The 24,777-nt window shown below is 44.9% G+C and overlaps 5 protein-coding genes and 2 non-coding genes across 10 annotated transcripts; 2 read left to right on the top strand and 5 right to left on the bottom strand.

The window, feature by feature from the left end:
• Positions 1-14: 14 nt before the first annotated feature.
• Positions 15-6,132, bottom strand: LOC119545992. The gene is made up of 5 exons (XM_037851982.1): positions 5,431-6,132; positions 3,503-5,212; positions 1,264-3,372; positions 1,002-1,200; positions 15-940 (listed from the first exon to the last, which is right to left on the bottom strand). The coding sequence occupies exons 1-5, from the start codon at positions 5,888-5,890 to the stop codon at positions 214-216; spliced, it is 5,205 nt and encodes a 1,734-aa protein (XP_037707910.1). The 5' UTR covers positions 5,891-6,132; the 3' UTR covers positions 15-213.
• A 750-nt stretch (positions 6,133-6,882) lies between these two features.
• LOC119546460 (ethanolamine-phosphate cytidylyltransferase) lies at positions 6,883-14,540 on the top strand. Of its 3 annotated transcripts, none has more exons than XM_037852738.1 (7): positions 6,883-7,325; positions 11,744-11,994; positions 12,050-12,116; positions 12,232-12,344; positions 13,042-13,205; positions 13,268-13,453; positions 13,519-14,540. In XM_037852738.1, the coding sequence occupies exons 1-7, from the start codon at positions 7,234-7,236 to the stop codon at positions 13,834-13,836; spliced, it is 1,191 nt and encodes a 396-aa protein (XP_037708666.1). In that variant the 5' UTR covers positions 6,883-7,233; the 3' UTR covers positions 13,837-14,540. The 3 variants fall into 3 exon arrangements, with proteins under 3 accessions (XP_037708666.1, XP_037708668.1, XP_037708667.1); XM_037852740.1 differs by having other exon boundaries at positions 6,884-7,325; positions 13,099-13,205; XM_037852739.1 differs by having other exon boundaries at positions 6,886-7,325; positions 13,078-13,205.
• On the bottom strand, positions 14,534-15,855 carry LOC119546461. The gene has a single exon (XM_037852741.1). The coding sequence runs from the start codon at positions 15,494-15,496 to the stop codon at positions 14,564-14,566; it is 933 nt and encodes a 310-aa protein (XP_037708669.1). The 5' UTR covers positions 15,497-15,855; the 3' UTR covers positions 14,534-14,563.
• LOC119548899 lies at positions 15,670-15,865 on the bottom strand. Its single transcript, XR_005219341.1, has one exon. It is a non-coding gene; the product is annotated as a U2 spliceosomal RNA (small nuclear RNA).
• Positions 15,866-16,123: 258 nt separating this feature from the next.
• Positions 16,124-19,045, bottom strand: LOC119546583 (leucine-rich repeat-containing protein 24). 2 transcript variants are annotated; one of them, XM_037852989.1, is made up of 4 exons: positions 18,907-19,045; positions 16,820-18,608; positions 16,483-16,761; positions 16,124-16,424 (listed from the first exon to the last, which is right to left on the bottom strand). In XM_037852989.1, exons 2-4 carry the CDS (start codon positions 18,453-18,455, stop codon positions 16,384-16,386), a joined length of 1,956 nt encoding a protein of 651 aa, XP_037708917.1. In that variant the 5' UTR covers positions 18,456-18,608; positions 18,907-19,045; the 3' UTR covers positions 16,124-16,383. The 2 variants fall into 2 exon arrangements, with proteins under 2 accessions (XP_037708917.1, XP_037708918.1); XM_037852990.1 differs by having other exon boundaries at positions 18,940-19,007.
• A 1,541-nt stretch (positions 19,046-20,586) lies between these two features.
• On the top strand, positions 20,587-20,782 carry LOC119548898. Its single transcript, XR_005219340.1, has one exon. It is a non-coding gene; the product is annotated as a U2 spliceosomal RNA (small nuclear RNA).
• Positions 20,783-21,432: 650 nt separating this feature from the next.
• Positions 21,433-24,772, bottom strand: LOC119546191 (actin-binding protein IPP). Its single transcript, XM_037852317.1, has 5 exons — positions 23,902-24,772; positions 23,649-23,840; positions 22,374-23,218; positions 22,048-22,303; positions 21,433-21,985 (listed from the first exon to the last, which is right to left on the bottom strand). Exons 1-5 carry the CDS (start codon positions 24,355-24,357, stop codon positions 21,851-21,853), a joined length of 1,884 nt encoding a protein of 627 aa, XP_037708245.1. The 5' UTR covers positions 24,358-24,772; the 3' UTR covers positions 21,433-21,850.
• Positions 24,773-24,777: the final 5 nt, after the last annotated feature.

Here is a 24,777-nt window from a genome sequence, read left to right as displayed (position 1 = left end):
TAAAGGGTTTATAACGCAACCTATTATAGTTTCGAATATATTTGAACTACATGTTTTGGGCGGACAGCCAGAAGCATATTTTGGGATCTGACAGTTTACAATAAAGGCGTTGTTCGTTTCGTGTCTTGTGGGTGATTTTCAACAAGGATTAGGGTGAGAAAACAAAAAACTGGTTCACTGGACTCTCCTCTTTTCAAGTTCACTGTTACAAGTCTACACCAAGTGCTTCTGCTGGACAGCCAATTTCAACATGTGATTGGCGATGCTATCTACAGTCAGCGATTGCGGGGACATCTCGATCACCTGGGACTTGTGGCGGGCATAAAACCGCTGCGCTCCATTGCTTTGCGGCGCCAAATAGGTGAGCTGTCTCGGATCAGCGGCACTTATCCAGACCTCGTCGTTCGATGCAGACTTGATGATCAGGTGATCTCCGGTGTTAACGGCCTCCGTTGCTTCATCAAATTGCGGCGATGGCAGGCGGTGTACCTGGAGCAAGCGGTGCGAGGGCGTGGCATGAGACAGCTCGCAGGCGATTACATGCACCTCACCCGGCTTGTTCAGCTCTTTAAGAAGCTGGTACAGCACCAGCATGCTGCTTTGGTCCATATCGAGGCTGGGATAGTGCAAGGCGGCTAGGCACCTGCCCAGAGGACGGCCCAAATCGTAGTTCATCAGAGTGTCACCACTGCGATGGTCCCACACGGTGATTCGCGTCTGTCCATAGCCGATCAGACGGTCCTCAGAAAGGCACTCGATGTGTCGCAGCTCGTGGCGCAGCTGCTTAAACTCCCGAATGGAGGCCAGCGTGTCCAAGGTGGGCGTTAGCGAGTACTTGCAGATGCCCGAACGCGGCTTGCCCATCACCAGTTCCTGCTGCCATGCCATAACAAAGTACCGCGATTCCGCAATGGTTGTATATATGACATGAGACCATTCGCTAAGGGATGAACGAAGTGTTAAAATCAAGTTTTTATTAAGGAAATTCGTTTGCGACTTACCAGTTGACAGCGTCCAAGTGCACAGAGTGCATCCGGGGCCGCAATTCCTCCTCACAGAAGTAGTAGACGTTCACGTGAAGCGACGTTAGTTTCACCTCTCGCTTGTGATGGTCTAGCGGCCTGCTTCGCATTTCGAGGTACACCGGCGTGGAGTTGTGCACGCAAATGCGGCTGCCAAAGGGCGTAAAGATTTCCTTTTCTGTAATGAATCAAAAATAATGATTAAAAGATACGTGCAATCACTCCCAAATCATCAACTTACCGCTGGTAAGACGCCGCACTCTCCCCAGATACACCCATCGCGGTCCAACATCCTGCTCCTGCTCAGTGTCCTTGGAGTCGCGGGGATGTGGCTGATGGAGCTGTGGTGCGGGCGATTTTCTGGTACCATCGAAGGAGGGCTGCTGTCGCGGTTGATGCAGCACGTTGAACACTTTGGAGTACTTCCAGAAGGTTATATAGTTCTCCTGCAGCACAATAAGCTGTTCCAGTTCGTAGTACATGTACAAAACTTGACCATGCTTGGCGGAAAGTGGATTTGCTAGCGTCGAGGAACCCTCGCTGAGCCGCAGAAAGCCGCCGGGGGGAGTGGCCAGGACTGGGTCAGAAGGTTTCCCATTTCCGGCTTGCTGGCGGGGGCGACGGGGCTCCGAAACCATAGAATTTAATGGCGGGGATGTGGGCAAAGGCGGGTAAATAAGCACGGGCTGTGCATAAGGCGATTGAGCGGTGGAAGGGGAATGAACGTGGGTTAGGTCTGAAGCTTCTGCGGCAGCGGTGTCAACCATATGTTTAGGGGGATCTATACGAGCTTGGGGTACTTCTCGTATCAAATCCGTCATTCTTAACACTGTGGCAGTGGGAACGGCGGCTGGAACGTCCTTGGGCACCGTTTCAAGATTAGCCGGCATTGATTTGGCACGCGCCCGTTTGGTGCGCTTAGTAAGGCGATTAAGAGCTTTCGTTGCACTTGTCGTGACTGGGGGATTCTCCTTGACACCCTTCATCTTGCGGGGTGTGTTCGGCGGGGCCAATTGCTGCTGCTGCAGGCGATGCTGTTCGGGAAGACTTTTCTCTGCCGGTTCGGGTCTTTTTAAAGTTGCCCTTACATTCTTGGGCATTTGCACCCTTTTGGCGCCTTGTGCTGTGCCGCCACTTAGCCGTTTGGCTCGTCCCTGAGCCATTTCATCCGAAAGGGCGTAGCTCTTGAGCAGACTGACCTTGCGGTTCCGCAGTAGCTTTGAGTTTAGGTGCGTGGTGGAACGGGTAACCAGATCGCGTACGCGTGCGTGCTTTCCTGAGCTGGGAGCTCCAACGGTAGTGCGTCGCCGCTTTGTGGCAGTTACAGCTTTGGTAACTCCATGGGTTTTCCTATGCTTGGGTGTTTTTGGCGACTCAGTTACAATATTAGGTAGGGGTGCTGGAGATGGTGAATCTTTAGCTGGACTAGTCTTCGGAAGACTTGTCCTTAACGATCGAGATGTCACTGCGGAAGGACGCGGTGCTCTTACATCACCAAAACCCTCGACAAAGTGGGTGGGTTGCGGTGAGATGCGAGACTCGTGTCTGCACGGCGATGGTGTCTGTGGCTGTGCATTGTTGGTAGCCTGGATGATGTAAATCGATGGCTTGGTCTCGCGCGCCTGGCGCAAGCGTTGCTGCATGCTCTCCAGCAGCTTGGATTGGGCAGGAGCGGCTGCATCATAGATCTTAGCGAAGGCCGCCTCAACGGCGAGAACGCGTTCATGCTCAGGCTCCTTGTTTTCTACTTGTTCCTTGTGAGCATCGTACTTCTTGAGAGATATTTGATGTTGCTCTTTCTGTATTTTGGGTGACTGGCACATCTCTCGCTCCTTTGAGGACTTTTCCGACCCTAGTAGCTTGCGGGATCTGGGTCGTTCTTGCTCTGTGGGGGATTTGAGCGCCGGCCGATCTCCCTCTTTCCGGAAATAGTCGTAAAAGTGATTCAACTGGCGCTGATGCTCTGCCGGCAACTGTTTGGTGAAACTCATCTCATCATCCACTACTGGAGCGGATTCAGCTATCTGAGGTGGCGAGGATTCTTCCTTATCGGTGCTAAGCTCACTGCTGGTGGTCAGTGGTATCTTCCTGTCCTTATCCTGCTGTCGTTCTCTCTCCCGCCTCTTGCCACGCACATCGCTACGCATCCTATCCAGCTGTTGTTGGGGTCGCACCCGCAGCGATCGGCGGGCCACTGTGCTGTTGGCCAGCTCCCTCATAGCAGTAGCCACTGCGTTGGCCGTGGCCAGTTCAGTAAGACCCAAATAGTTGCAGAACTCCTGCTGCTCGTAGAACATACTATCGTTGGGGCAGGTGCCGTAGGGTTCCTGATCTGCGGCCATTTGCGTCTCTGAAAATAGGAGTAAGTACATAAATACAAATATTCAAAACAGGGCGACTTTTTTAAATATTTCAAAATGGTATGGCATTAAGTTTTTTTTTTAAGGTAACTAAATAATTTCGTTTGGGCAAAGTCCTACCTTGTGGCGCCAGTGGCAGTTCTGGGTATTGATACATCTGTGGCTGCTGCAGCATTTTGTGCTCCAGAAACTGCTGCTGTTGCATTTGCACTTGCTGGCGCATAACATCCAGAACAGCGTTAGCCAATTGTCGGTCCTCTGAGGGTCCATGATCGTTCGATATTGGCTGCGTAATATCAACAATTCCTTCCGGAGCAGTGGTACAAGGTTGAGCATTGGAAAAAGATGTATCCAAGTGCTCTGCTGATGACCCCGCTGTTGGTGCAACTGCACTGCCTTCCAAATCAGTGGTAGAGGTTTTCTTGGTGAGGTTATGCTGCCCAGAGGTTTGGCTCTCCGTGTTCCTTAAATCAGGCACATCTGGTTGCACAACCATTTCTTCCTCTGGTTGTTGGTCCACTTCCAGTTCCTCCTCTGGAATTAACGTGGTGACCGAGGCGTTATCCATGCCCACCACCTCGTAGCAATCGTCGTCGTCGTCGTCCAGCACAATTGTCTCCTCGGTGGGCAGGATTTGCAGATAGCGGCGATGCACAGGCCGCTCTGCCGACTGGGAGCTGGCTTGCTCCTGAGTCGATTCGTCAGAGGTCTGCATGATCTCGCGGCTGACCTTCTCCATGTTGCGGGCCAGTGTCTCGCGGAATTCGATAAAGTTGTGCTGCTTAAGTGGAGCCGTAACAGCCTCGTACTGGTCGAAGGCTGCCTCAAAGCTCTCCACGTCCTCGACGGCCGCCCACTCCCCGTTGGTCGCCGTCTCCCAACTGGAGACCTTCTCGGCGGGACTCATTTGAGGTTGAGCCTGGCAGATGCTGGCCAGCCTTCGATCCATAGCCTCTCCATGAAGTGTATTCTTCATCAATGGCGGATACTTTCGCTTTAGAGGTGCCACTTTGGATGGGGAGTGGCCGCCGGTTAACTCGTCATCAAAGTCGTAGTTATAGCTGGCATTGGGCATGGAGGAGGAGCTGACTGGGAACTCCGTAGGACTGCTGTGTTCGCGGGGAAACTTTCTGAACAGGTTATTCGGTGGAGGCTCTTGCCCTTCCAGAACGCTGATGTCAATGGGATGAACTGGTGTTTGCTGCATTATGCCGTCTTCGTCTTCTTCATCGTCGTGGTCCTCTAATTCGTGATCATAAACCTGACAGATGTCTGGACGTTCCTCCTCCATCGGCGTGTCGTCTAAGAATGTGGCGTTTTCGTTTTCCTCGGGCGCCTCGTCCTCAACCAATTCCTGGTGCACTAATGGCTGTTCCAGCGCTGCGTCACTGAGGTACACATTGTTTTCAGCCGCCACACGTGCCTCATCCTCACCCAAATCTTCCACCACCTCCTCGATGTAGGCAGTCCCATTGAGGCACTCATTTTCAGCATTTTCCTCAGGCAGAAGTCCCAGTAACGCTCCAGCTCCGTTCCCTGCCATCAAGATGGCCCTGGCGAACTCCTGCTCGCAGGCCACTCCTTGTGTAGCCACTATGATTTCACAGCAGTGCTCCTCTGCCAGCACGACCATATTCTCCCCATCCACAGTCTCGTAGATCACACACTGCTCTCCGTCCTCGGCGATCTCAAGTTCATGTTCAGCCTCATCGTTCTCGTGCGGCATCATGGCGAACTGGTCCATGTTGCCGTTGGTCAGCAGGACTCCGGGACTGTTGACTACACCCTGCATTAGACTAATGCCCGGATCCTGGACAGCTTCTGGCGAGTCTGAAAAATAAACATAGGAAAGAGGTTAGCCTTGTCAATCAACATATATATATTCATTGTAGAAGAAATGTAATTCTTTATAGATCTCTGTGATAATATAGCGCATTTGCCTGTTGGAAGATGTAAAATGCAATTTTTCCTTTAACAACAGGAGTTAGGACTGCGTGCATTTTAGATAAGCAAGGTACAATTTGCTCCCTATTAATGGCTCAACCCACCATTGATCTCGATAACCTCGTGGCTGTTGCAGGCACGCTTGGCCGGAGTGCAGGTGGTCCATTCCGGAGCTGGTGCCGCCTCCTCCGGGGCCATTACGTGCCGGCACAGACCGTAGATGAAGCGTTCGCCCTGGGTGACGAAACTGGGGGACGGGTGCTCCTCCGCCCAGCCCTTGAAGCCACTGCCACTCGAGATAAGGCTGTGTATGTCCGAATCGTCGGAGATCACGTGCATCATGCTGTCCACGGCGGGATCCAGCTCCGTTGCCGTCTCACGTGGCCGTGAGCCGGATGCGGTGGGATCCTCGAGGCGCTGCCGATCCTCAGCCACGCCCGTTCCGGCGGCTGGAGCCTCGATAGCATCCGCATCCACCTCGTAGCCTTCCAGCGGCGAGTAGCAGTTCAGCAGGTGCTCCTCCGCCGTCACGTAGGCCATCTGACTGGCTTCTCTCCTGGACATCGCGTTGGCTCGCGGAATGGGATTAGGATTACCTAGCCCTCGTCGATTCGAGTAGCAATTGTGGTAGGATTTCTTCTGAATTTAGCACGTGAAATTTAAAAAATATACTTGATGCTGTCTACAAAACAATGCCCGAACTGACTGCGGCCGTGCATGATTACATTATCGTGGCCTAGTAGGTTTGCTTTGATTATTTATTTAAAGTACTTTTGCGTGCTTTGCGTTGTATATTTCTATTTGGTAGGCTTATTTTTTTTTTTGATTAGCTGCTTTTTGTGGGACCGTGGTAAATATCTGGCAAATATACCACTTTGTGCAAGAAATACCATAAAAATACCATAGGGACTCATTTAAAAAGAACCACTGGTTCTCAAAGGTCCAGCTACGTTTTGAAAAACTCTGCTCAACGCTGTTACAAGCTTGATCGTACATTCATATAAGTTTTTATGAAAATTGGTCCGATATCTTTGAAATAAATTGGTCAAGTAGAAGCTACCCCAAAAAAAAAAAGATTATTAGAATACGCTGGTACATAGAAAATTGGTAAATTGGCTGTACTTCTGAAAAGCACCGACCTTCGAAGGCGTTTATCCCATTAGGATCTTTAGATTTTAAGGTCCTCATTAAGAATATTCTAGATCAAAGTTGGTGGCAAGACCAACTTCTTGGAAAAAAAACCCTTTAAAAACGTTATTTGCTCTGCCGGCATATGAACTTTTTAAAAATGTTTCAAAGTTTTAAATAATAAAAAACCGCATTATAATTTTATTTTATTGTCTTTCCAAGAAATTGGTATTTTCGCTAATTTCAGGGAAATACAATGGAGTAGACTGCCATTTCAAGGGTTTTCCCAATCAGCTGTTGTCGGGTAGAAAATCATCGTTGGTTGGTATTCATCGTTATAAGGCCCATGGGATATTTCGACAAAGTCCTCCACGGTCACTCGGCTCTCACGGTATTTGGAATAGAATTGGGAGAAAAGAAATGATAGAATCGAGAAAAGGCAACCCGAGTACACCGCACTTACACGCCGAAGAAGTTCCCATGCGCCCGCGCTCTGATAACGCCAGTCTGAGAATCTGAGTCCGATTCGAATCCGAAAACTGAGTAGCTCGGGAAATGGGTGTAAATATATAGCGGGCGTCGTCGTCGTAGCTCAGAACAAATAACACACAGCTCTCGAAGCGTGAACGTCGTTGTCGAGTTTCCGCCTTGAAAAATCTCAAACAAAACATAAAAATAAACGCCTTTGATTTCGTCTCTCTCTCGCTCATCTGATGTGCGTCTGTTAGTGTCGAGAACCGGGTTCTAAATTAAAGATTGGAAAATTCAATAAGTCAGCGATGGAGGACAAGCGGGCAAATGGCGATGCAAGCGCCTGCAATGGGCATTCCAAGGAGAAGGATGCGGATGTTCGCGTTTGGTGCGATGGATGGTGAGTCATTGGTTCTTGGGGAACACTCTGCGATTGGGACACCAAGAACCCGGGGGTAATATCTAACGGTTAAGGTTCCCATTTGCGTCACGTCACTCGTTACTCGGCAGCAACGGTACCGTGAGTCAAAGCAGAACAATTCCACGTCGGTCCCATCGATTTCATACCAAATCAAATACTCGTAATCAGGCGGCCGATAAACTAAACCCCATTTCGCGGCGTGCTAAGAAGTGTTCAGGGTTTCTCAATTGATTAGCGATTTTTGTTAAACTGTGGAACTGCCATGATCGTCTCAGTTCCCGCTCTAATAGGCACCCATTGCCGTCCGGCTAAAATGACTCTCAGGTTCAAGGTCTCCGCGTACCGAAATATCCACACTCTCTTGTTGACCGAACCTTTCGCGCTTTATTTGCATACTGTACTATTTATTTTAATCTGGGTAAATCAACGAATAATATATGTCGCACCGAATGATGCACTAATTTTCCGTTGAAATTATTCACGATCACAAATGATGAACATTTGAAAGTTTACGGTTATCACTTAATAATGTCTGCTTTGTTTCCGAGTACCGAATGTAACTGAAATATATAAGCATATTCATAATATCGGGTTCCTGTGTTATGGGGGTTAATCAACCCTATCCAAACATATATAGCTTGTAAATTATACGATCGCTGTATTTCATGTTTTTGGTACATATAATGTATATATTTGGGACGTCTATACATATATCCATTGACGCACTTTTGCGTTTTCGGCGACCATCAAATTGTTCTATAAGCATTGCGCCTTCCCCACAATCATTTGATTTCGTGCAATGCATCTGAGACAACCGGTTTATCTTTATCGGGAATGACGCATTAGACGGCGATATGGATGGATGGCCTACCATAACAAGTTTGTCTGCTCTATCAGACGACTGAAATTTCCTTAATTGTGGCTTCCGCCAACCGTTTTAGAAGTAAAAATAAAAATACATCTATTGTTTATGTTCACCCGTTCTCTCTCTCCCTCTCTTTTGCTTTGTATTCCCACTCAACAATTAAACAATGGCCCACGCCCAACAAACAAAAATATAATCATCGTACGATTCTCTGTATATACCCGCGCGTGCGATATATGTTCTAGCTAACCCACTGTATGGGGACTGCGTTCCTTCCTTAATTTCTTTACGTGGCCTTTGTTGACTGTGGCTGCCCGCCGGGTGTCCCAAAACATCACGTGATTCAGGCCTGCGCATGCCCCGCAGATGCCCCTCAACCATACCCATACCCATTTTGCAGCGCCATCACTGCCAATGCCTCGCCATTGACCCACAATACTGTCGTCATCGTCTGGCTGATTTTTTATGTGCTTAATTTAATTGGCATTTCGCTGGGCTTCCCCTACCCTGAATTATTGCAATGAACCTACTTGTTTTATAGGGTTATTTAAATTAAAACTGCTAAACTATAAAGCACTCTACATATAACCGCTCCCTGCAATCTTCGTGAGAATTGGTTTAATCTTGATCAGCATCACTACATGGAACAGTCACTCTAACCATCTGAGGTTGTTTGTACATCCGCTCGTCTTCAAAAACAAAAATATTTTGAAATCGTAAGAATAAATGGAAAGAAATGCGCATTTTAAATGACAATGATACGACTCACTAAGTTATTTAAAAATATAATTTATGCATGACTTATACAATTTACATACGCTTACATATGTAGAGTAAAATGAAAGTATAAAAAATATTTAAGAATAATTAAATTTATAATTGTAAAAGAGAATGTAGAATCCCCTTTAATATATAGTATGCCAGGTGGTGTAAACTATTATGATCAATAATATTTAAAATATTATTTTATTTTTTAAAGGCTTTAAGTACAGCCATTAATTAGGATCCAAGCATTAGCCATTTCCGGGTATTTTTTGGCAATCTATTCTCTCTCCCTCGTTGTCAATGGGTCACAACCCAGTGTGGAAGTCCTCCAGTTGAGGCTGATAAGACTGACCGACAAACCGCCGTACCCGTACTCAAACCAGATTAACTCAACTGAAATTCCACATCAGCTGCTCTCCGGCAAAAACAAAAAGTATAAACAACATTTCTGTGGAATCTGCCCAATAACCCAGCAGATGGGGACGCACATGTAGGACCTGGACCCAAATATTCTAATCAGCAGAGATTGATCATTGACGCAAGCACAAGTGCTCGGATCGTCTTCTCCTTTCCACCAAAGTCAATGAACCTGGGCTGTCAGCAAGTTGAAAAACAAATGAATGGGGACTCGTAATATATTGTAAGAGAGTTGGGGTCTACGGTCTACCCCTCGATGTCAAGACTAGCCTGGGGTCCGTTGCCAGAGAACAAATTCTATGGAGAATCGCGTGATATTTTTTAATCAGCAAACGGGCGTCGGCGTTTTGCTGTCGCTTGTGTCGCTGCTTTTTTGCTACTCAATTGATTAAGCGGCCCCTGGGTCTGTTCTACATATAGAGTACAATGCTATATATGTGCGAAAATATAGTATGTTCGGCACAGATTTCTTTCTGCTGCAAAAATCTCCGGGAGCAAAGGTTTCGATTCGATTAATGAATGGCCCACGTTTTTACTAGCTGCTTTCTGGGCTCCGGTTTGTTACTATCGCACTAATCAAGGGACTTGCTTGCATAACCCATGGTTTATTTTTAGGTCTGTACCAGGTCGATTCGTAGGTGGATTTTAGATGGCCGATAGACATACTATTTAGGAGGTGACAATTATAATTCCAACATTGTTTCAGTTAATCTTTTGTAGAAAACATTTTTCTTTGGAACTTGCTTATCTAAAATGGGTGTTATACTTTTCATAGTTTCCGCCCACCTATTCCAATTTCGCTCTCTACCCAGTCGATAAGAAAGGAGCAGACGGACCGATTATGGTGACGTTTTTATTTCTTATCAATCGCTTATTAGTAAAGTGGTTACGGTTTGCATCATAAGTTTAATATTTTTGTTTAAAGCCCATTAAGTGAATCATAATGCGGTTAAAAGAAGTTTATTCTAAAACACGAATATTAAGAATTTATGAAACTTAAACCGCTATCTTGGTTTTGTTTTCTTATTTATAGTAATAACGTTAAAACAAATGTGGAATATTAACAGGTTAATTGGCTTATTTGATTGGCGATTGAGTTATAAATAGGAATCAATTTGTTTAGCAATCAATCTTCTATTGCGACAGAAACAATTCTTATAAATTATTGCCATTTAATTATTCTCCATTGGGAACTGCAATAAATGAAAAATCGGTCTGACCATGTCCAAAATTGCGATTATTTTGAGTGCTAAAATTCCGTTGGGCAGTAAATACGTTCATAATTGGTGTTAAATGCAATTTGAGCTGCGCCTCACGTCTCCCAGATGTTATCGCTTTCCCAAGCCAAACAAAAACCAGGCCAGGGCACGTGTGCCTATAACCATATAGCTTAGAATCGGCAGAGAATGTAAACAACCTGAATGGCGCTATTTGCGACTATGTGGCCACTGAAAAGCTGACGTAGCGCCGTTCATAATTGCAATTAGAATTGCAAAACGCCCAGCAACAACATTGCATTTTATTTCTCCCGCCCAGGTTGCTTCATCTCAACATTGCTTTTTGCTTTTGGCGTACCTACTCTGATGATCGGGTCCAAAGATCAATCTTTACCAACGCTTGGCAAAAGTGGAGCACGTAAACCGCCCGGGGATAGCCACCAGTCGGTCAGCTACTGGTCATTAAAAGCACTCGACTACACATCATTGACGCGCTTCGCCAGCGGTTTATGTAAATTATGTAAATGACTGCGCTTGAAAGAGTTTGTTGCTTTCTGGTCTGGGTCATAGGAGGTAGTACTCAGGCAAAGGTTTTACCTAGAGCTACCTGGTTTCCACCATTAAGTAATTATCAGGATTCCAGCTAAGCGTAAAGAAATGCTTACCTTAAATTTCTATCGTATTGGATGAAACCGTCTCTTACTGTGCCCTCAATTTAGGAGATTTTCCATTGTACATTCCAAGCGATAATTATTTTTTGAACAAGGCACGGCTTTAAACAGCGCTTATCTTGCTAAATTTAGGAAATATATGCCATTTTCTGAGTCATATTCGCTGAAACAAGGTCGTTTTCATCAGCTAAACGTCAAGGTCATCGGTGCATGCTCACTGCTCTTAGAAATGGTTCAACTTCACCGGATGGGAGAACACATTTCCGGTGGCAACAACCCCGGTCGTGTATCGATAAGGGCAACAAATTACCCTTGTTTTTCGCACGCTTTTGTTAAAAAAGTTTGTATCTATTGGCATCATCTAACAACACTAGTAATTTTCCATATTGTTCTTTGTTAAAAACCTTTGTATCCGTTATGTTCTTCAATTTTAGTAATTATATTTCCTATCTTCTTGAACAGCTATGATATGGTTCACTTTGGACATGCCAACTCCCTGCGACAAGCCAAAGCACTTGGCGATAAAGTGATTGTGGGGATTCACACAGATGAGGAGATCACCAAGCACAAGGGACCACCTGTCTTTACCGAGGAGGAGCGCGTCAAGATGGTCAAGGGCATCAAATGGGTGGACGAGGTGGTGCTCGGTGCTCCTTACGTGACCACATTGGAGGTTCTCGACCAGAACAACTGTGATTTCTGTGTGCACGGCGGTAGGTACAATTATTCCTCACATTTGGAGAAGTTATTGAAATGTTTTTCTTGCAGATGATATTACAATGACAGCCGAAGGAGTGGACACATATCATTTGGTCAAGTCAGCCAATCGCTATAAGTGAGTATACAAGATTTTCCAGGTAGTAGGCAATTCGAAAGGACCACTTGATATACCTTTTATGCCTGCTGCCACAGCAATATTCACATAACTAACATACAATTTTTACTTGCAGAGAAGTAAAACGTACTGCCGGAGTTTCGACCACCGACCTTGTGGGTCGCATGTTGCTCCTGACACGCAACCACTTCCGTCAAGGATCTGCCGAATATGATATCGAAAAAGAAGGTATAGCTTCAGCTTACTTCAAAGCTTTTGTTGCAAGTTTCATTTTAATGTTCCTAAATCACAGCGAGCACAGTTCCTGTTTTGTGCGCCATATCAGTTTTTATTTTTTAGTATATAATAATTAACAAATACTAACTTTAATTATAAGATAATTTTTCTTGCACTCTCGCTGTCTTTCATCTCTTTCTGTTGATCTCGTATATTGCTCTTGCATGCCGTGCATAAAACTAAAGTCGATCAATCAGTTCTAAGTATGAACAATATAATGTATACTTAGTTTGTACTGGGCAACGCACGCTTAGTTTACGCTTTTAATTTACTTGATTCGTTTCCGAGCGTTTAACCTTTGATTTGCCATAGTTGAACGTCAATAACTCCTTGGTTTATGTTGCTCTCTACAACTTTACTATTTCTCTTCTTTTTATTTCTATGTACGCACTGTTTACCACTAACCAAAATATAATATAATGTATGAAACCTATGAAAAATATGCTAAAACCTCAATATGCCAAATGTCTTGTGCGTGTGCGCGCCCGCGTAATGAATCCAAAATGCCAAACCCAACGCCAACCTGCAATCAAAATATCCAAATCCGAATCCAAATCGAAATCAAATCCTAAACGTAAATTTCGCTCTTTAATTAATACACACCTGCTCATTTGTCTACGTTGCTTTACACTACGAATACGAAAAACAGTGACAATTTTAAAACGACAAATAAAATCCCATCCAGGTTCCTCGAACATGGGTCAAGATTCGGCAGCCAAAAGTCCATGGACCGGCTGCAGCCAGTTCTTGCCAACAACCCAAAAGATTATACAGTTCAGCGATGGAAAGTCACCGAATCCAGGAGATAAGATTGTAAGTTGAATGCTAGTTGCTTTTTATGTATATAAAACTGACCATAAATCTGTGATTTTAAGGTATATGTTGCTGGCGCCTTCGATCTGTTCCATGTGGGTCACCTGGACTTTCTGGAAAAGGCGAGAAAACTAGGCGACTACCTCATTGTCGGCCTGCACACAGACCCCGTGGTCAACTCCTACAAGGGCAGCAACTACCCAATTATGAATCTGCACGAGCGCGTGCTCAGCGTTTTGGCCTGCAAGGTAATATATTCAAGTGAAAATATAACAATTGTGCCTTTTCCTAATACAAATCTTCTCCTCCACAGTTTGTCAACGAGGTTGTGATTGGGGCTCCCTACTGCGTCACCGAGGAGTTGCTCGAACACTTCAAAATCGATGTCGTCTGCCACGGACGCACACCCATTGCGCTGGAGAATGGCAAGATCGATCCGTATGCCGTGCCCAAGACAAAAGCCATCTTCGAGCTGATCGATTCCGGCAACGAGATGACCACCGAGCGGATCGTGGAGCGCATTATCTCTCACCGACTTGAATATGAGCGTCGCAACCAGGCCAAAGAAAAAAAGGAAATCGAGGCCTTCGAGGCCCTCCAACGCCAAAAGCAGACCCAAAAGGCGGGCTAGCCGGAACCCGATTCCGACTACTCACACTAGACAGATGTTTTATATGTTTTAGTTGCATTCTTTTAGTTTGTTTTGTTCAGTTCTATCGTCTCTCGTCTCTTCTGTGGCGCTTTTGTTATGTTGCGTTAATGGCGATGCGACGTTGCCCGAGATGCCGTGCAGCCACAAAGTTTGTAAAAAGGCCCGGACCCAGCGTACCGCTCGCTCGTTTTCTAGTACAATTTATGAATAGCTGCGGGTCGCACAGGCGGCTCTTAACAAGCCTTAATGATATAAAGTTATATACATATATATATTTGTAATACCTTAATATAGCATATTTAAAATCTAAATTTTATGTATGTAAGCTCAAAATTTGTAAATTCTACTTGTATGTTATAAGTGTTGTGAAACAAACTCCCCAATTCATGATTGAAATGAGACTTTACAAAATTGTACGAAATATATGTAAGGCGAATAGCAAAGATAAAACTGACATGTTATCCAAACGGTTGGCAAGCAAGCGCCTTGTATGAATTGTATATATATAAAGCAATGTAACGCGAGTAGGATGTCCGGATAAGGAAATAGCTGCTTTTATCAAATGTAATCTCCGATACTTTGTCCTTATTTATTAATGCATATATTTAGTGCAAGTTCAAGTTTTATGTTTCAATGTTTAATCTTAGACTTAAATACATGGCCAAAAATAATGCAAACTCCAATTTGTCTCGAGTTTTTTATTTAACTAAACTCTGGCCTCGCTGACTACCTTTAGTTCGACAGTAAGCATCTGCTGCCACACATCCAGATCCATTAGTTGTCGGAGATCCTCGAAGCTGATGAGGATCACGTTGCTGTCCGTCTTGATGAACTCGCTGCAGGGTTGGTTCGCCGTCCAAGGCAAGATGGGTCGCGCCTTGATTTGCTTTGAGTAGTAACGTGGCGATTTGGCCGGCTGAACCAGCAGACGCAGTGTGATGGCCACACCCTGCAACGGACTTGTCACCCAGATGGCCAGGACCTCGTGCTTGACTCGCTTCTTTTCCCACAGCACCGAGTGTGCGGTGCGGCAGCCGAAGATCATGAGGGCGCTGTGCTGGGAGAAGTGGCGGTATTCCGCCGGCAAATGGGTGTTCCGGTGGCATTTGAGGGGATTGAGGCCTGTGCGCCGGTAACCATAGACGCCCAGCAGCGTGTTAACATCACGTTCCATGCTGCTGATGTGGCATGTTAGGGATACCTTCTGGCCCATCTCTAGTTCGAAGAACGGAACTCCCAAGCCCGGCAGATGGTCGCTCAAATAGTGGCCCAACAAAGCGCTGGGCTCCACGGAGCAGCGGCATCCGTGGCATGGACAAGCCACCAGGCGCATCCGGGCCCATGGCGAATCGTTCGACGGGATTACAAAGAGTGGATTCCTTCTGCTGCTGGGCGGCTCGGTCAGCGAACCAAAGCGCTTCAATTGCAGCAGCTGCTCATCGGAAGAAGAGGCCACCGACACAGGCAGCCGGCAGTTGGAGAAGTGCTTGGTGTACAGCAGACTTTGCATTTCATGGAGGCGCTGCTTCCGCTTCTGCTGGCGTTTTTGACTCCGAGACATGGCGTCGGTTGGTGCAGCTGGAGGAGCCTTAGGGGTACTCCTGGCCTGGATGGTTCCAGAGGAGGAAGGTTCAGACATGTTTCGTGATAAGAATGTAAGGCTTATTCACACAACATAATTTTGATGCTGACCTAAAAAACTGACACTGACCAATTTCAAAATACTACTGACTTAAAAAGGAGCAGCTTAAGAAACTATAGAGTAACTACTCCAAGTTAGTTTACTATCATTTTCTAATTCTAAATTTATTATTCAGTTGGGCCGAAATCCCGGCGGTACTGCAATACCGGGCCAACCCGCGACAGAGGTGGAGCAAGCTCCTAGCACTCCGTCTGATTCCAAAAATCAGTTTAACATTTGTTGTCCTCCAATGGAGGAACTATCAGATGTTAAGCTGATAAGAACAGATACTACACTTTGATCTTAGCCATAAGGCCGAGAAGCGATAACTAGAAACATGAAATTAGCAGGCTCGCCATGAGCTGACTGCTAGAACCAGTTGGGAATTATAGGGATGCACATGCGTAGACATTTAGGTTCGCCCAGTAAAATTGCAGTTTACGTTTACCTGACTGCTTTGATGGAAACTCTAAGGTAATAATAATACCAGGATTCCCTGCGCCTTAACATCAAAAATAATTTAGTCACCCTAAATTGAAAATTATTATCAAACATTAGAAATCATGAATAATAATTAAAAGGCATCACTTAAAACTTTATTATTTCATTTTCACTCAAAGTGTGTGGGATAAAACACTTAGAACTGTGTAAATAAATAGTCTTATATTATTAAAGGTTAAAAGTACATAATTTACTACCAGAAATAAGGCGAGGTACATTTCATCTCATGGATGTATTTCTTCTGCGTCCTCTTTTCTCTTGGAGGATTCAGAGAGGTAGGGTTGACGATGGTGATAAAGATTTGAAATCCTGGGGGACAGACCACTCTTGAATGGCATCGGAGGTTACGGCGGTCTGGCAGTTATTGGTGGTTTGACCATATCAGCTGGGTAACAACAAATTTTGTAGCTCATAATTATAGTCCGTTCATGAGAGTTTCTTACCACTAATGTCCTTATTCGTGTTTTTATTGTTTGTTCGAACGCTGCCGTACTTCTCCTTAAGGTACTTTTGCACGTTGGTATTATACCTGCTGCGGGGGTTAATTACTTCTTTTTTTGAAGGTCGAACCATGGGTTCTTCTTGGTTTTTAAAGGCAGTGGGTTCATTGGAAGGCAATAGGTCCGGTTGGTGTTCTTCGTATTGTCCGTTTTTGTTTGAGCCGCCATTGGAATACGACGATCTCTTAAGATCAAAACGATGGGGAATTTCGTCGAGCTTATCTGAGTAATGAAACGGTATTATAACACAATTAGGGACGGTTGGATTGTTTTTTCTCACCTTTCTGTTTGAGCTCTTCATTGTTTTGTACGCCAGAATTTTCTGAAATAAAACCTTGATTCCGCGATGATGTAGGGCCTGTCTGATTGTCTATATATCCAAAATAACTATTTGTATTTAATCTCACGTCATCAGGTTTTCTCTTTGATAGGGAATTCTCTGGGTACGTTTCGTTGTAATTGAATAACATATAATTTGTACATGATGTTCCGTTAGCCGCACTTAATGGATCCAATACCTTCCCTCCTTGAATAACCCCTGAGCTTAAGGCGCTGATGCCTTCTTCTCTTTCAAGTTGCTGAGCGGAAAAGTTGGTAGGTTGCAAATAAGTATGCTGACTAGGATGAAACTGTTTGAAACGCTTGAAAATCAGGCATGTCACCAAAGACAATATGATCGACATACTGAGAAAACCCATAGCTATAAGGCAGACTATGGCCAAGAAGTTGGTGTCGATGAGCGGAATGCGTTGTAAGTCCTTTTGTACCACCACACTGATGTGAACAGAATCTTTGCCTCCAGGATTCTCAGCTAGACATGTATAGACACCCTCATCGCTCTTCTTGGCATTTACAATGGTAAGACGTGAGACGAAAACGTCATGTCCGAAATTTTGAACCCTTGGTTCATTTTCCCTCAACATTTCGATATAAACTCGTTGCTTTTGGAGACCTCTCACCTGCTTAGAGCGAGATTCATATACTTGATTATTGTAGTCCCAGGCAATGACCGTATTTGGAGATCCTTGCACCCGGCATATAAGCGTTACGTTCTCTTTGGATGTGTTAATGGAAGTACCGAGTGCAGGATATACTATCTTCGGCTTGCAGGCGAAGGCCTCTGGTTGGTCCTCTATCCACAGACGACCTCGCAACTGCAAAGGATAATGGCACGCTGTGGGCGGGGTATACAGGTTCATACCTATAACGAAGTCACGAAACATCTGAAGATCGCAAGTGCAATTCCACGGATTCTCGGCCAGCGATAGTGCTGTAAGTTTACTTAAGCCTTGAAAACTGTCCACCCTCAGTTTAGTTAGCTCATTATTGTCCAGATAGATCTGTGATAGAAGCGGTACACCTACAAATGCCTGGGCATCGATACTAACCAGGCGGTTGCGCTTCATCTCGATCTTGTGCAGATACTTAAGATTACGAAAGACCCCTTGGCGTAGTGTTTGTATCAGGTTGCCATTCAGTAATATTGCCCGCACTTTCGACAGGCAGTCAAAAACACTGGGTACCAGATCTTGCAGCAGATTATTGGATAGGTCCAGTTCAATTAAGATCTGTAGTTGGGTAAAACTTTGGTGGTTGATGCGTTTTAGAGTGCCATCGCGTATCAGAAGCTTCTGCAGATTCTGCAAGTGGGTGGTCGAAAATGCGTTCTCCTCTAGGTAAAAAATGTGGTTGTGTGACAAGTCCAGGACTTGAACCTCCGGACTGAGGTACTCTGGTACTCCACTCAGACTCAAATTGCGACAATCGGCTGTCTTTTTTCCAGAGTTCCATTTGCAATGACAGTCTCCGCAGTCCATCAGCCAGTCAGCACTGGCGATTTTAAGAAGGTATACCAAACAGTATAGCTTTAATAGGAATAACGACAGGTGCGTACAGGAAAGACTACATGGATCCATTGAGATTGTTTAAGGAAAGGAACGTCTAGCTCATCCCAGGTTTTCTGGGTTATTGTTTGATGCACATTTAAACTATTTTCTTTAACTATTCTTCACGTCCAATGTCCGGAATCATTAAAGTGTCCGTCTTGCATTAAAACGGCTAAATCCATCCTGTAAAATAAAAAGAAAATGTTTTTTTTTGTGTTTCCTAATTATTTTAATGTTAATCATACACTGAGTCTTATTCTGTAGCAGTATTTTATTTATAAACAAATCAATTTTTAGCAGAGTTTGGCCCTGTATTTATTTGAAATCAAATTCCCATGGCGTGCATTACCCCAGTCAAGGGAACTGCAATTTCAAGGCCACTTTCCCTGTTTTCTTTGTATCGAATATAAACATTGATAAATTGAGTGTAGAGCTGTGACACTGGCCATGGCACAAGAAAAACTGCACTTTGTTGGCTTACCAGATATTGAAAAACAATGTAAATGTACTTTACCGCCACGCCTCCAGTTTTCGTCAATGAAAATCATCCAAAGACCTATGCGAACGGACAACGAATATCAACTGTTTTCCTATTTTTGTACTGCCCCATTTACCAGAGGGCTAACAGTGATACTTACGTTGGCGCATGTCAAGTAGACGTCCTACTTTTCGCTCTTTTTGATGTAAATTAACATTGTGTTTTTGTTCTTTTAAATATTTGTATAAAATTGTATTCTATTTTTGGCCGAAACAGTTGGTAACTAATTAAAGCAGCAGAATGAAAATGTCAAATTGAAAGCATTGATTTCGTTTTATTTAATTGCCAGCGGCTTATAATTATTAAGTAGCCGGTATTGGATCTGGTATATTTTATTTTTGTTGTTATTGAAAATGAAACACGAATCCTGAAACAACTTCAAGAAATACCTATCTGGTTTCTCTTTGAAAAGAAAACCATACTAACTTTACAAAGCCAAATGAAAACTACCTTCCTTATTTAACACATTAAAAAAAAACAAGGAAGAACGCTATAGTCGAGTACCTCGACTATCAGATACCCGTTACTCAGCTAAAGGGACCAAAGGGAAATGGAGATATGCAAGCAGCAAAGCGAGATTTAAGTGCGCCACCTACCGGCGGAAGACAGATTTAAGCATTGTGGGCGTTAGGGTAGGCGTGGCAAATTTTTTTTGGATCAATCGATAGGTATTGACGAGACCAATACATTTCAGTTAAAATTTGTTATCTAGCATAAAAATTGTGGGCGCCACAGGCTTGGGCGGTTTGTGGGCGTTAGAGTGGGCGTGGCATATTCGCATAACAAACCTGCACTGCGTACAAGGCTACGGAATCTAAATCTGAAATCCCAATACTCTATCTTTGATAGTTTCCGAGATATCCGAGTTCATATTTACGGTTTTTTGAAGTTTGTGGGCGGTTTGTGGGCGTTAAAGTGGGCGTGGCAAACTTTTTTTTGGGTCAATCGATAGGTATTGATGAGAACAATTCATTTCAGTTTAAATTTTTACTCTAGCATCAAAACTGTAGTAGCCACAGTTTTGGGCGGTTTGTGGGCGTTAGAGTGGGCGTGGCACTCTACTGAAACAAACTTGCGCTGCGTAAGAAGCTCAGGAATCTGCTCGCCAAATCTCAATAGCCTAGCTCTCATAGTTTCCAAGATCTCAGCGTTCATCCGGACAGACAGACGGACAGACGGACAGACGGACAGACGGACAGACGGACAGACGGACAGACGGACAGACGGACAGACGGACATGGCTAGATCGACTCGGCTAGTGATCCTGATCAAGAATATATATACTTTATGGGGTCGGAAACGCTTCCTTCTGCCTGTTACATACTTTCCGACGAATCTAGTATACCCTTTTACTCTACGAGTAACGGGTATAATTAAGGCGATTAGGTGTTGTTAATTGTATACCTTTTACAATGAATATGATTTATCACAGTCCTTTGTAAAATTAGAATAAGCGGCTGCCTTCCATGCGATTTACAGAAAACAAAACAACTACCCCTAAAAGCAGGCTACTGTAACTGAACAACATCTCAGTCGAAATATTTTCGTGTGCGCGTCCGCATAATTCCCAAATGGTTCTAGCAGTCAGCTCATGGAGACCCTGTCAATTTCCCGTTTCTAGTTATCGCTTCTCGGCCTTATGGCTAAGATCAAAGTGTAGTATCTGTTCTTATCAGCTTAACATCTGATAGTTCCTCCATTGGAGGACAACAAATGTTAAACTGATTTTTGGAATCAGACGGAGTGCTAGGAGCTTGCTCCACCTCTGTCGCGGGTTGGCCCGGTATTGCAGTACCGCCGGGATTTCGGCCCAACTGAATAATAAATTTTACAATCTTAAATTGGAACAGTTATAATGAACTGGTTATTTTAAATAACGTTCTTTGATTATGAGGAACCGTTTGGATGAGATCACCATAATGTGGTTTTAATATTCATGACTACTTGGTTTGTTTAAAAAATATGGCAAAATTGGTTGTTGCCGCGAGAAAAACACCATATTTGAGTTGTTAGTTAATAATTCGTATATTTATTTCGATAATACACCTATTATGAATACAGTTCGCTTTATTTTTTGATTGTTGGTATTAATTTGCTTTAGTACTGTTAGGGACTTTTAATCATCTTCATGCTAAACATTTCTTATTGAATATAAAAAAAGTAGCCTTGAAGGCATATGTTCCTATTTACGACAATGAAAATTTGGTAAAAAGGAACTTTATTGAAATTACATCTCGACAACAAACAAGTATATTATATGGATGGTTGCTTATACGAGTTAAAAAGGCATAGGTGTGCGGAAAATATTGCAATACTGTTGGGCTAAAATGTATTCAACATGGAGATGAGGAAACGCCCCTTAAATCCATACAATCGCAAAGTTCTGTGGAGATACGCTCTTCTCAAGGGCGCCTCAATCATTGTTCCTAACACTCCGTTCCGCATTCAACAATAAAAGTAAATAGACAATTTGAAAGTATACAAATAATCAATTCAAATAATGTTCAGCAATTACGATACGTTAATATACTTTTTTCAAAGTGAATGCTTAGTTTTCGGTGTTTGGTTTCGCTTTCATAAAGGACAACTGCAACTACGGAACAATCTGAGGCTGGCTGGCTGTCTCCATCGTGGCTAACTATTAGCATGTGTACTAACTGGTGAATAGCTGCGCTATGCTCCACAAACAACTTCAACCGTAACAATGCGCTTACATATCTTTGGCGAGAGACCACTACGTTCAATTAAATCGAAAAAAGGGAAGAGATTTGTGATGTGTGTAACGTATACAATGTCATAGAGCTACAGTTAAAGAGTGTTTTTCGTGTGGGTAATGCTTAAAACGACGACAGATTTTGTGTTTGACCATTTCGAACCAGTCCAGGTCTTAAACAACCACTGCCCCAGCCTCCGAGCGGCTAACTGGTAGATCGGGGCAATTTTTCCAGGTGTCCGAGAGCGGATCATAGCATTCGACAGCATTGATAGTCACTTGGGCTCGGTAGAAGTTTACCTCACAGGGCTGCAAGAGCAAAATATAATATATGTTAGAAATTCTGCGGACAAAGAAATGATCATTATTACCTGATCACCGCCAGCTACGTAAAGTAGTCCATCGGCAGCGGCCACGGCAGGAATGGCTCTGGGCACGTTTAGTGCACAAACTGTTGTCCATTTGTCCTCGTCGAAGCTATACCGTTCGACGGAGCTGAGAATGTCCTGGCTGATACTGCTGCCTCCAACCACATACAAGTAGCGATCCAGAACGGCCACGCCCATTTGGCAACGGGCTGTTTGCATGCGAGCCAGCTCGGTCCACTCTTTGGTCACGGGATTATAACTGCAATGGATGTTGAAGTTAAATGTTAACGTTATTTTTTCATAAAGAATGATTTCCGATCGTTAAATACCTAATCAGATCCGGTAGATGCCGGGTTGTAGTTGTGCAGCCTCCTACAATGTAGATGAGACCCTCGAAACTAACCACTCCCATACTGAATCGGGGTTGCGGCATGCTGCCCATCAATTTCCAGAGATCCTGCTCTGGATCATAGCACTCCATGGAACCGCCGATGTCGTCGCCTATCCATCCGCCCACGGCGAACAGATTGCCCCCCATGGTGCAGAGGCCGAACTCGCAGCGCGGCACAATCATAGGGGCAATCGGTTGCCAAACGTCGTTCTGTGGATCGTAGACCTCGCCATTGGCCAGAATCTGTGAGCCGCGCTCGCCGCCGACCACATAGATCTTGCCATTCAATGCTGACACGCCCGGCAGGATGCGCCCCACCTCCATGGGCGCCGTCTCCGTCCACTCACGTCGGAATATATCGAACTTGGCCACCGTCTCGAAGATGCAGTCGGCCGAGTTCCAGGTGCGCGGCGTGTCCCGATGAGATCCGCCAATGATATAGATGTTCTTCTTGGCCAGCTGGCGAGGACAGACACGCAGCGGCACCAGTTGTCCGCGCTTCGACGCAATGTCCCGGCAAATGGAGCGCAGGGCAATCTTCACGGACATGTCGCGACAGTCGTCCTTCAGAGCCTTGTCGATCACCTTTACCGGAACAAGGGCCATGCGCACGTGAGACAGCACGTCGAAGACGTAGCAACGACGCTGCGTCACATCGTGCTTAATCCAGCGAAGAGCCGCCTGGAACACCTGAGATTCGGAATCCACACGCAGCAGCTCCGAGTTCAGCAGCTGCGAGAGCAGAGTCTGTGGCGTTTCTAGGAACTCATCCTCCAGCGTTATCTGATAGGAGAAAGGGAAAAGGAAATTAATTAAATTGTACAGATATGGTCGGTAAAAATTGAAGTAATTCTAGACTGAAAAGGAGAAAGAACAAAGGAGAATTTAAAAGCTAATAATCTGTAAATTCATAAGGGGCCTATCAATTTCCTTGAACTACATTCTCTGACTCATCTTTAAGGGTTACAAATGCAACTTGAATAATCCAAAAGTTACAAATATGTAGATTATTATTTCTTTTGTGACTAATATTATATTTAGAAATATAGGTTTACTTTTTATAAGTTTTTCTATGGGGAAAGTATGTTTTCTAACCATGTAAATATAGGTAAATGTTCGATAAGCCCTAATGGGCCTGTATGAATCAATCAAATACCATCGTTTGCTTTAAGTGTAACAGTCAAGTTAAACCTTTCAAGTGCCTCCAACTCACCGCTGGGAAATTGGCGTGGACAAAGTTCAGTGCACTCTTGGCCAACGACTCGCAGTTGTGGGCCTCCGCGAAGCGTAAAATGCCCAGTGCATTGGAGGCGTGCAGCTCGCGGCAGAGGAACTCGCAGCACCCATCCACCACCTCGTTCAGCTGCAGCATGTCGGCGGCGGCGAGCAGTTCCTGGACATTAGACTGTGGGAACGGCATGTTAGGGATTAGGAAACGGAAAGATGATATTCAGATCCAGACGCACCTGGGTGATTTCGCAGCGACCCGTGTAGATGAAGTCGAGCAGGATGTGCAGGATGTCGCCGTCGATTGTGTGCAGCACCACCGACTTCTGCTTGACCTCGTTTAGCCCCAGTTCGGGTCGGAACATGGCCTCGAAGTAGGCACTGGCCGCACTCAGGACCGCCCTGTGGGCACTCAGTGTGGCCATTCCGGCGATGATCTCCACGTCGCAGAAGCGCGACTGCTCGCGCAGCTGGTTGAGATTGGAGAGCACCTTAAACGGATACTGGGCGTTGCAGTAGGAGGGCAGATTTGTGCGTTGGCTGGCCGCCGTGGCGCCCGAGCCCAGATTTTGGCCAAAGAAGTCGCCATCGCTGCTGGTGGGACTCTGATTGGCGTTCTGATTGGCATTCGCATTCGGACTGGGATTGCCATTGTATTCGTGGTGGTGTATCTGGTACGTTTTCAACGGTGGCATTTCGTCGTCTGTATTTGTGTGTTTTAGTTCCAGGGGAGGGGATCTCGGATCTCGAGTCTCGCCTTAGTAAATGCACTTTTCGGGGGCAACAGCTCAGCCTCTTCACATTCAATTGTTTGGCTTAATTAAACTTAATTGCTGCACTCTGCGTACACTTCACCCGTTGCTGTTGTTGTTGTCCGTTCATTTTCCTCCAATCAGAAGGCGAACACACACACACACCCAACCCGCAACACAAAGCCAGCGGCCAAACAAATTAACATTTCACAGAAACAACCGAATTTTCTCTTCGCTGTGTTTTTTCCATTGAGGCTAAACAGAGAGCTTAATATTTACAATCTAAGCTGGCATATTTCTTAAACTTTTCAATGCACTGCACTTTTGTATGTAGCTGAGCTGGAAATAAAATCGATGTTTTTG

Source organism: Drosophila subpulchrella, chromosome 2L, assembly GCF_014743375.2.
Source record: "Drosophila subpulchrella strain 33 F10 #4 breed RU33 chromosome 2L, RU_Dsub_v1.1 Primary Assembly, whole genome shotgun sequence".
In the NCBI taxonomy this organism is placed as follows: Eukaryota; Metazoa; Arthropoda; class Insecta; order Diptera; family Drosophilidae; genus Drosophila; species Drosophila subpulchrella.
Note: the sequence above shows the minus strand (reverse complement) of the source record. Positions and strands in the feature narration are given on the sequence as shown.

Excerpts from the sequence above, each read along its gene's own strand:
- LOC119546461 (XM_037852741.1), bottom strand. The coding sequence starts at position 15,496 with ATGTCTGAACCTTCCTCCTCTGGAACCATCCAGGCCAGGAGTACCCCT.
- LOC119546191 (XM_037852317.1), bottom strand. The coding sequence starts at position 24,357 with ATGCCACCGTTGAAAACGTACCAGATACACCACCACGAATACAATGGC. Across the intron at positions 23,841-23,901 it reads GTCGCTGCGAAATCACCCAG|TCTAATGTCCAGGAACTGCT; the intron begins GTGCGTCTGGAT and ends CCGTTCCCACAG. Across the intron at positions 23,219-23,648 it reads TCCACGCCAATTTCCCAGCG|ATAACGCTGGAGGATGAGTT; the intron begins GTGAGTTGGAGG and ends TTCTCCTATCAG.
- LOC119546583 (XM_037852989.1), bottom strand. The coding sequence starts at position 18,455 with ATGGATCCATGTAGTCTTTCCTGTACGCACCTGTCGTTATTCCTATTA. Across the intron at positions 16,762-16,819 it reads TGAAGAGCTCAAACAGAAAG|ATAAGCTCGACGAAATTCCC; the intron begins GTGAGAAAAAAC and ends TTCATTACTCAG. Across the intron at positions 16,425-16,482 it reads CACGAATAAGGACATTAGTG|CTGATATGGTCAAACCACCA; the intron begins GTAAGAAACTCT and ends GTTGTTACCCAG.
- LOC119546460 (XM_037852738.1), top strand. The coding sequence starts at position 7,234 with ATGGAGGACAAGCGGGCAAATGGCGATGCAAGCGCCTGCAATGGGCAT. Across the intron at positions 11,995-12,049 it reads TGATTTCTGTGTGCACGGCG|ATGATATTACAATGACAGCC; the intron begins GTAGGTACAATT and ends TTTTTCTTGCAG. Across the intron at positions 12,345-13,041 it reads ATATGATATCGAAAAAGAAG|TGACAATTTTAAAACGACAA; the intron begins GTATAGCTTCAG and ends TACGAAAAACAG.
- LOC119545992 (XM_037851982.1), bottom strand. The coding sequence starts at position 5,890 with ATGTCCAGGAGAGAAGCCAGTCAGATGGCCTACGTGACGGCGGAGGAG. Across the intron at positions 5,213-5,430 it reads CGAGGTTATCGAGATCAATG|ACTCGCCAGAAGCTGTCCAG; the intron begins GTGGGTTGAGCC and ends TTTATTTTTCAG. Across the intron at positions 941-1,001 it reads CACTTGGACGCTGTCAACTG|CGAATGGTCTCATGTCATAT; the intron begins GTAAGTCGCAAA and ends TTCATCCCTTAG.